At 31.3% G+C, this 10,587-nt stretch overlaps 1 protein-coding gene across 1 annotated transcript; it reads left to right on the forward strand.

Annotated features, from left to right (window-relative positions):
* Positions 1-963: 963 nt before the first annotated feature.
* LOC8279665 (acetylserotonin O-methyltransferase) lies at positions 964-3,208 on the forward strand. The gene is made up of 2 exons (XM_002529749.4): positions 964-1,797; positions 2,765-3,208. The coding sequence occupies exons 1-2, from the start codon at positions 1,057-1,059 to the stop codon at positions 3,059-3,061; spliced, it is 1,038 nt and encodes a 345-aa protein (XP_002529795.2). The 5' UTR covers positions 964-1,056; the 3' UTR covers positions 3,062-3,208.
* Positions 3,209-10,587: the final 7,379 nt, after the last annotated feature.

The following is a 10,587-nucleotide window of genomic DNA, read 5'->3' on the forward strand; positions in this document are numbered from 1 at the left end:
CATAGCCGAAAGTGAAAATTATGTCTTTGGATCCGGTTTGACAGTAGCTAATATAATGTAAAATTTAGAGAAACAAAAGAGTAGACTCACTTTCTTTTTATTGTAGCAGAAAATATAATATGATTGTTGAAGCCCAAGAAGAAAACTTTTTATGTTTAATTGGTGTGACTTTTCCCTCTCAAAAAAGAATTGGTGTAACTTTTCAAATAAGAAATCAATTTTTTAAATAATACTAATCTTTAAAAATAAGTTTAGTATATTTTTATCCTTTTACACAAAATATATTATATTTTATTTGGAAAAGAAGGAAGTTTCCATTTAATATCCAATTAGCCTTTTGATTTTAGGTTCAAATCCCAGCTTCAACGTCAGCCGTCTTTCTTGTTTTTCTTTTCTCTTATTTGTATTCATTATTGCATGGAGTATTATTATTTTATTCCCTTAATTTCGTAATAGTTTCTTACCAAAATTCAATCTTTTTTTTTTTCATAAATAACTTTTTATTTTCATTTTCTTAAAGTAAGTGCCAATCAGTGTCTCTATGTTTTCTTAATTGATTTTGCCCAAAATATTATATTATTTATTCTTTTAAACGTGTTATGTATGCTTTAGATGTTTTATATGTTTTACGATTTTTTTAACTTCTTAATCTTTCATTTTATTTCTCAAAAAAAAAAAAAAAGGTCTTTCATTTTATTAAAACATTATGTAAAGATTAAATTCAGAAAAAGGAAGAAAACATTTAATCTCTAACTTTAGAAAATAACTGTCAGCAACTATATTTTCTAATTTTCTAAGTTAGAAAATGATCTCTAACACATTTTCCAAATTTTTACAGAAAATGAAAATTACTGTTTCTAAAGAAAACTGAAAATGGAAAATTAAAGATTGTCTTCTACAAGTTCCGAAAGACTACATTGCCCCATGATAATTCCCATGCACTACATATATAATATATATTTACATGCATCTCTTCCAAGTTTTCCACTCACATTTGAGATAAGACCAAATCTGAAGAGGTGATTAAAAAGAAAAAGAGTGAGAAGCTAAAAGAAAATGAGAGAAGAAGAAGAGGCTCAAGCAGAAGCTGAAATGTGGAAGTACGTGTTTGGGTTTACTAATATGGCAGTTGTCAAGTGTGCCATTGAGCTTGGAATAGCCGATGCCATCGAAAATCGTAAAGAACCCGTCACTCTTTCAGAGCTATCATCTACTCTTGGATGTGCTCCATCATCTCTTTATCGCATAATGAGGTTCTTGATGCATCATAATATATTCAAAGAGATACCTACCCACCAAGGCACCAGTATAGGTTATGTCCATACGCCTCTCTCTCGCCGTTTGCTCGGTCGGGGAGAGGACAACATGGCTGCTTTTTTATTGCTAGAAAGCAGTCCTGTGATGCTAGCCCCATGGCATTTTCTGAGTGCTCGGGTTCAACAAAATGGAAGAGCAGCGTTTGAGGCTGTTCATGGTGATGATGTATGGAAATATGCAGCAGCAAACCCTGGTCACAGCAAGCTGATAGATGATGCTATGGCTTGTAATGCTAGGACTGCTGTGACTACAATAATTGAACAGTGTCCAAAGGTGTTTGATGGGATTAAAACTTTAGTAGATGTTGGTGGGGGTAATGGGACTGCTCTGCGAATGCTGGTTAAGGCTTTTCCATGGATTCAGGGCATTAACTTCGATCTTCATCATGTTGTCTCTATTGCACATGAATGTAACAACGTTACGTATATTGGAGGTGACATGTTTGAGAGTGTTCCAAAGGCTGATGCTGCTTTCCTCATGGTCAGTATATTTGAAAAAGAATTCTGTTGTTAGTACTTTAGAACATCAATCTTTTTTTGCTACTAGGTAAGTTGTCCTATTATGTGTCCACCTCTAAATTTAGGGTTTCTTTGTTTCTTACGGATTAGGCTAAGGAATTTGAGCTTTGGAGAAATTAATGCTTGATTCTACTTTTACATTTTCTTTTATCTAGTAATCTAGAATAATTTAGAGCTTGGAAGGTATTTGCAAGACTTTTAGGGTTATGGCAGTTGCAAAGCTAAGGCTTAAGGCTTAAATTTAAAACATTAGTTAAGCTAAAAAAACTTTTACGATCTCGTCTAAACCGTTTTGGATGATTCTACTACTTCATTAATAAATAATTGAGTTAGAAGAAGAAAAAAATTACCATTTCTGCTACTCAAATTAGTATTAGAAAGGAGTAACTAAAATAAGGAAAAATTGAGACTATATTAAGTATATAGACAATGATGTATTAATAAAGTTGGTAGGGACTTTCCCTTAAACACTTTACTCTTTTGTTATTTAAAGCTGAATTTATGTTGAAATATTCCCATTTGGGGTTTTGGTTGGCAAAGGGCTTTTTCAAGAAAGATAAGTTTTGAAATATACTTTTTCAAAAGTAGATAAATTAATAATTCTTTTTTTTATTATAAAAAACAGGTTTAAAATAAATTAAAAAAATTTATAAACCTAATTTATTTTAATATTTAACAATAATTTCAAATCGATCTAAGATCTTTATATTGATTATATTCTTGAAAAGCTGATATATTAATTTTAAGTAAGAGTGAAAAATAAAAGAGTGAGGACCTTCTAGAAAAGAAAAATTCATGAATAACATAATAATCAAATCCATCTTGTCAATTAACTAATAATTTCCCGGAAAACCAATGTCACCTTCCATTAAACAGCCCACGACATTATAAAATTCATAATTAATTCTTTTTGCTTGTGTCAATTACAGTGGGTTCTACATGATTGGAATGATGACGACTGCATCCAAATCCTGAAGAAATGCAAGGAAGCTGTTACAGAAGGTAATGGGAAGGTGATAATCGTTGAAGCTGTGATTGGTGAAGCGAAGGACGACAAGCTTGAGTATGTTAGGCTGATGCTAGATATGGTGATGATGGCTCACACTAATACAGGTAAAGAGAGGACCTCAAAGGAATGGGGATATGTTCTTCAGAAGGCTGGCTTTCGCTCTCACACTATTAAACCCATTGGTGCTGTACAGTCTGTCATTGAAGCCTTCCCTTAATGTTTAAAGCAACTTTGGGTTTGCTTAAAAATTTCCTTCTATTAATGCAGAAATGGCAAGTATGACATTTCCTTTTAATGTTTGTTTGTCTTTTGTAATTTGGATGTATTCCACCAATAATATAAATGTGGCAGGATTTGCTGGTAACGAAGATGCTATCCAAAAGAGTAATTGCATGTCTTCTTACGATTATTTGGTAATATTTAGATTCTCTGCACAAACATTACCTACTACCAATACCATATTTAGTTTGATATTTAATTTATAACTTTTACTTATTGCATTTATATATATATATATATATATATATATATATATATATATATATATATATATATATATATATATATATATATATATTTTAAAATCATAAGTGTTGGTAAATGTATTATAATTTTATAATAAAATGATATTTTAATAAATTAATAGATTATTTAATTTATAATTTTTATATATTAAACTTATGTGAATCTAATTATATTCGTTTAGATTCATCACCCTCGATTAAATATAATAAATTTAATTTAAATCTGAGTTGATAATAAAAAAAATTTAATCCGAAAATAATGAGAAATTAGCTTGATTTCAGTATTAATATTTTATCAATCGGCACAAGAATAAATGTGACTCCTTTTCTTTATGAAAGGACATCTCAACTGCTTTAATTTTAATATTATTCTTTACTAATATCAAATCTCAATTCTTGGTGTACTGGTGCCATCCGTTTCGTTTTAATATTTGTTTTAGCTAATAGTGATGAATGCGGCATCTTTAGAAAGAAACAGTTATACATTATACAATGTCTGTCATTTACACAGTGATATCTTAATCCACCTTTTATAGGTCATACTATTCTCAATTGATACGATGATGTTTGCTATAATTTCAGACAGTGATATGTATAATTTATAAAAATAAAGTCTCATTCCCCTTAACAATGTTGCTACTATTTTAAATAATTATATTTCATCAATTGATAGTTGTCTTAGATAGTGAAAATCTATTTTTTCTTCTTATTTAGAAAAGGAAGTTGATAATTTACGTTAATACACTAGCTTTTTAATATCTGCACTATAAGCGGGTTACATTTTTAAGAATATTAAAATGACAAATGTCTACATAAATATTTATATAGAGTTTGAGATTTAATTTACATAAAAATTTTAAGAGTAAATATAAAAAAGTATGTTGTAATTTTATTGGTTTATAATTTTCAGATAAAAAGATGTATATGGTTAATAAATTGTGATAAAAAATATATTTCACTATTAAAAAGTTTCGATGTACAAAAATTTAGCCATCTTTACTCCGATAAGCCATTATTATCATGTTGGCCCTATTTGATAACATGAGTTTAGAGTTTAACAACTCCATATTTCTTTTTTTGACTGTCAAATCTATCTCATCAGATCAATAACTTCTTAAACTGTAATTTAATGGTTAAACAATGAAATTAATAGTTGTTAAAGCTCTAAACTCATATTATCAAACACGATCAACTTGATAATGATGGCTGATTGAATTGAAAATGATTAAATCCTTACAAATTGTAACTGTTAACGGCGAGATACCTTTTCTTGTCATAATTTGTAACCACATACCTCTTTTTGTCTAAAAACACATACTTAAATTTGTAAAACAATAAAACTACATGGTAGTATTTTGTACTTATCTCAAAAATTTATCATTGGTCATAATAATTTAAATATTTCATCGAGTTATATTCTTAAGGATGTTGATTGTAAAATTTCTTATTGTATTGATTTATTAAATTGGAGGTGATTTGTAAAGAATAATCTACTACATTGAAGACTACAAGTTGGATGTTATTTTTACACAATATAACAACAAACATATAGATATAAAATAAATACAAACTCAATACATATCAACTAGTAGGAGTTCTTATAGCTCACGCTGACGCTCCTCCTCAAGTTTGTGCGAAGATATCTTTAGTGCCCAACTTGACAAGTAAGTTATGGAAAAATTTCTGCTAGAGACTACCTTCATAAGTATATCTACAAGGTAAACAAACAAATGGAAATTGAATAACTTCCTTCTCAAGATTCTATTTTATGAAATGTCGATCTACCTCAATATGTTTGGTATGGTCATGTTGAGTTGGATTATAGAAAATTTTGATGGTGGCTTTTTTATCATAATAGATTTTCATTATTGTGCTAGGTGTAAGACCAATTTCTAATAATAACCACTTGAGCCGTAAAAGCTCAAATAGACCCTTTGCCATTCCACAAAATTCTACTTTAGTAATGCGACCACTTTCTATTTCTTGCTCCTTTACAGAACTAGATTCCCACTAACAAAGGTGAAGTATCTAAAAGTAGATTTTCTATCGGATACACTCCCTACCCAATCTGCATTCCTGTAACCATCAACCTGTAGATGACCATTTTGGGAAAACATAATGCCTCTTGTAGGAGATGATTTCAAGTAGCGAAATATTCAAACTACAACATCCATATGATCTTTGTTGGAATTGTGCATGAATTGACTAGCTATACTCACTGCATGTGAGATATTTGGATGGGTGTAAGATAAATAAATTAATCTCCCACCTAGTTTTGATACCTTTCCTTATTAATCAGTGTATGATATGCACCCTTCTCGAACTTATGATTTTATACTATTGGAGTGTCAACTGGCTTACAATCAAGCATCCCTACCTCTTTTAGCAAGTCTAGAACATACTTTCTTTGTGAAATAAAAGTGCCTCGTTTTGATCCTGCCATCTCAATTCCCAAAAAAGTACTTGAGCCTCCTAAGTTCTTCATCTCAAATATAGTAGCCAGTTGTTGTTCTAACCTTTGAATTTCTTCAACATCGTCTTTTGTAATTATCATATCATCCATGTAAATGATCAAGGCTGTTATCTTTCCCTATTGTCGTTTTAGGAAAAGGGCGTGGTTAGAGTTACTTTATTAAAGACTATATTCTTCATAGCCATACTGAACTTACTAAACCAAGGACGTGGTGATTAATTTAATCCATACACTTTTGCAGCTTGCACATGTTATCAGTTTTGGTTGTCAAGGTACAACTAGGGGGAATGTCCATATACACTTCCTCCTCAAGATTTCTATAAAGAAATGTTGTCTTTACATCGAATTGATATAGTGGCCAATCTAGGTTACTGCTAAGGATATCAAAACTCTCACAGTATTTAATTCTGACATCGGAGGAGATGTCTCTCGATAATTTACTCCATAAGTTTGTGTGCAGCCTTTTGCTAGTAGTCTCACCTCATGTTATTCAATAGATCCATCAAATTTATGTTTTGAGAAAATCCATTTACAACCTACCATTTTTCCTTTTTGGTAGCAAAGAAAGACTATGTTTCGTTCTTTTATGCTTTCATCTCTTCTTCGATTGGTTGTGACCATTTTGAGTTGGATAAGGCTTCACGAGTTCCTTATAGAATATGATTTGAGGATAAAATATCACCAAGGTGTTTGAGAGGTTCAAATATCCCTTGAGTCATCACATGATTAGAAATTGGATACTTTGACTTTTCCCTTCAATGTCAAGCGAGTATTGGCCTGGAGGCTTGCCTCTATTGTACCTAAATGGGAAGCGATAACCAGTGCTATGCATATTATGATTATGAATAGGAGTAGTAGAAGTTAACTCATGGATAGTCTCAATGGAAAGATTATCATGGATAGGTACATGGAGAAGAGAGGATTCTCTACTTGGTGTGTTATTTAAATCTTCTTCCACCGTTTGCAAATCATCTTCTTTTGCAATTGTTGTCATTTCATTACTAGTTGTATTATTCTCAAGTACTGCATTATTTCCATCAGTTGTGATGTCTGTACCATCTACCAATTGTAGTTAAAATTTCACCATCTTGTATTTCCTTGCTATTACTGCAATCACTACCACCATTTCTGCTCTTCATTCCTAGTTTCCCCCCTGAAGAGTAGAAGTCGATCCTGATGGTGAGTAAAAACTTTTAAATTCTAAGAAAGTAACATCCAATATGACATATGCCCACTTAATAGTAGGATTATAACAGTGATAACCTTTATGGTTTCTATTGTACCCCAAAAAAGTACATTGAACAACATAAGGATCAAGTTTTGTTCATTGAATTTTATAAAGATGTACAAATGCAACACATTAAAAGATGCGAGGTTGAGTTAGAAAAACTAATGGTAGCATAACACGCTATGACATGGCTTGTAATGGACTTTTAAGATCTAAGACTTTAGACAACATGTGATTTAGTAAGTAGACTTTCTTGATAACAACATCAACCAATAGTGATGAGGGACTTTTAAATCAATTAATAAAGCACATGCAGTTTCTAGGATGTGTCTATTCTTTCGTTCAACTACGTCATTTTATATTGTTCTGTTGAGGATTTTTACTATATGAGAATTCATGAAGAAGGCCATGCTTATGAAAATACTCCGACAGAATTCTATTATCATATTCTCCTCCATTATCAGATTGAAGAACCTTGATCATGGTTGAAAATTGTGTTTGAACCATAGTATGAAATGCGTGAAACAAAACAAACACCTCATCTTTTCTTTTCAACAAGTATATCCATGCCATTCATGTATAGTCATCTATGAAAGTAATAAATCGGCATGCACTAGAAATAATAGTAATCTAATTTATATATATAAGCTGAAACAAAGAGAATTGATAACTCGATCAAAGAGGTGAGCTATCAACAAGATTTTCTGTACTGACCCGATCTCTACAGTACTTGAAAAAATAGTTAGAAAGATCTGGATGGAGTTATTCGGCCACTTACTCCGATGATAAAGTTAGTAATTTGTATAAGTGTAATACCCGAAAATTTTTCTTTTAATAATGATAACATTAATAATAATTGATAAATGAGTTTTTATTTAAATAAATTTTACTTTATTTTACTTGGTTTAAATTGGAATGATTTAAATGGAATTTTAAATTTTTATGTTAGACAAATAAAGGAGTTATTTTCTATATCCAATTAGTTTAATTTTTAAGAAATTAATTAAGTAAATTCTTTGAGAAATAAATTATATTTTTGGTTATTCAAATTTTTCCCCTAAATGAATATATATAAATTAAATTCTACGTTTAAGAATTTTGGAAAAAAAATTGTAAAGGATATTTTATAAAAGAATTTTTGGAGAAAATGGCATTTTAATTAGCTAATGGTATTAAATTTTAATTGAAAAATATTTAGCAAATTGATTAATTAAATTAATTGTGTGTTAGGATTAAATTAGAAAATTAATTTGAAATAAGGATTAAAAGTATAATTTTATTAATATGGGGTTTTAATGGAAATTTATAAGTTTGGTATTTTTGTAATTAAATATGTTGGCAAGGGCTTTTTAGTAATTTTTTATCTAAAAGCAAGGGTAAATATGTAATTTTTTATTTTCAATAATTCTAATTTGGCCCAGATTAAATAGTTAGGGGCTTAATTGAAAAGATAAAGAAAAGTTTAGGGGTTAATTGGAATTTTTGCTGGATAAAATTGATAGTAATTAAAAAAGTTGAGGGACCAAATGGTAAAAAAAAATTTGAGGGACCTAATGTCGATATTGATCGAAGGAAAAGAAAAGAAGAAAAGGAGGAAGAAGGGGGATTTCGGGAAGGAAGCTTCCGTCGGCTTCCATGGCAGCCGAGGATTTCGTCCGTCTGAGGCACGGCCGAGCGGGTCGGAAGTGCAGCGGAGGCTGGCGAGCTCGGTGGAGGAGGCGGCAGCAGCTCCGGCGGCGTCAGGTGGCAGCGAGTATGCAGAAGGGGGCAGCAGCTTCTTGCCGTCGTTGTGGTCGTCTCCGGCAGCCATTTTGGGTGGTTCTAGTCTCAAAATGACCAGCAACCGGCAAGCTTTCTTCCTTGCCCACCAATACTTATCTATTCAACTGGACTGCGACAGAGGATAGACTCCCAACTAGCATATGGACCCTTAGAACCCGCAGTGGACTCGGGACTTTTACCTAAATAAAATGAAATTTAAATAGATATAAGGATTCAAACCAACTCGATTGATATCGGAAAAACGATTACACATGAATGCAATGCAACGACTTCTTAAAAATCCTATTGAAAATTCGGCAGCATTTCTTCTAATATCAGACTAAGTTTCCTGTAAAATGGGTCCAAAATCTATAAGAAAATATTTTTTCAAAATTCACTCGGGCCTCAAAACTACATGTTATGCCTAATTAGTCCAATTCCACAGTACAATAAAATTATCAAGCCTCACCGATTTCCATCGATAATTATAATAATATTTAAACGTAAATAAATTATCTTCACACTCAAATTCCAGACAATTTGATTTTTGATATTCATATAATTTCCCCAACACACCACATAATATAATAACTTTATTTATGTTATATAGTTTATCGGACCTATAATCATCCAACAACTCAGAGTTTAATGATAATTCATCCAAATTAAATATTTTGAATTTAATACCACAATTCACATAAAAAATACATAACTAATTATCTGGAAAAAATTTAAGCGAACCAGTACCACCAAAATTCTTGAAATAATATGACAGATTCTGCTCTTCGGCATGCAAATCGAGTCGCTGCCAGCCACGATGGCCACAAAATCCAAGGCTGCTGAAAACGCGATTCAAGACCACCTACTCGATGCTTTTGATGCGAGGAGTCCAAATATGCAGTTATTTTCGTCCAAAATCTCTATTGTTCTTTTGAAAAATAGCTTGCAAGAGGTTGCTCCAACGAGGCTCCACCACTCGATTCCGGCAACTGCAGGGGCTAGGGATGCTTCAAGTCGATGTCATTTGAGGTGTGGAAGCTCCTGGCAGCCTTAATTTTCCAAGACCAGCATCAATTTGGCCGGAGAGACACCAACAACTAATGACCGTGTTGCTCTTGCTTTAGTCATTTTTCCGGTGAGGAAACGTTGAGCTCAAGCTACTACAGGTTTGGGGAGGCTGTGGGTGGTGGCTCCTTGCTCAGGTGGTTGGAATAGGTGCGGAAAGGGGAGGGACAACTTGAAAAATGGACGGAGAGGTGAGGTGAAATGGTGTATGCGGGGAGGAAGAGGGAAATTTGAGGAAAGAAGAAAAATAAGTGGGTTTTTTTGGGTATATGTGATAATTATATAGTAATAATAATTATTATTATTTTATTTACTTTAGTTTGCATATATATATATATATATATATATATATATATTCATTGATATTTACATAGAATATTTATATCTACATATATACATCATTTATATGGGTGTGTTTATTTATTCTATTTTGGTATTATTATTATTTATCTAGTTGAGTTTACATAATTTATTTGTAAGTGCAATATAATTAAAAATTATGAAATTTTTGTAATGTTGAAGATTTCAAAAGAAATTTTGCAAATATAAAAATTGTTAAATCATATTGCACTCTTGCATCTATGAGGCTAATTATGAAATTAAGAAAAATGAAATGAAATCTCCAATAATTAAGCATAAAAAAGAAATGCAATTTAATTAAAATATTAGAAAAATTTATGGGTGTTACAGTC

The sequence above is a fragment of the Ricinus communis genome, chromosome 8 (assembly GCF_019578655.1).
Source record: "Ricinus communis isolate WT05 ecotype wild-type chromosome 8, ASM1957865v1, whole genome shotgun sequence".
Classification (NCBI taxonomy): Eukaryota; Viridiplantae; Streptophyta; class Magnoliopsida; order Malpighiales; family Euphorbiaceae; genus Ricinus; species Ricinus communis.

What these genes read in the sequence shown, in the direction of transcription:
- LOC8279665 (XM_002529749.4), top strand. Translation starts at nt 1,057, where the DNA reads ATGAGAGAAGAAGAAGAGGCTCAAGCAGAAGCTGAAATGTGGAAGTAC. An exon ending in CTGATGCTGCTTTCCTCATG is followed by an intron (nt 1,798 to 2,764) that starts GTCAGTATATTT and finishes TGTCAATTACAG; the next exon opens with TGGGTTCTACATGATTGGAA.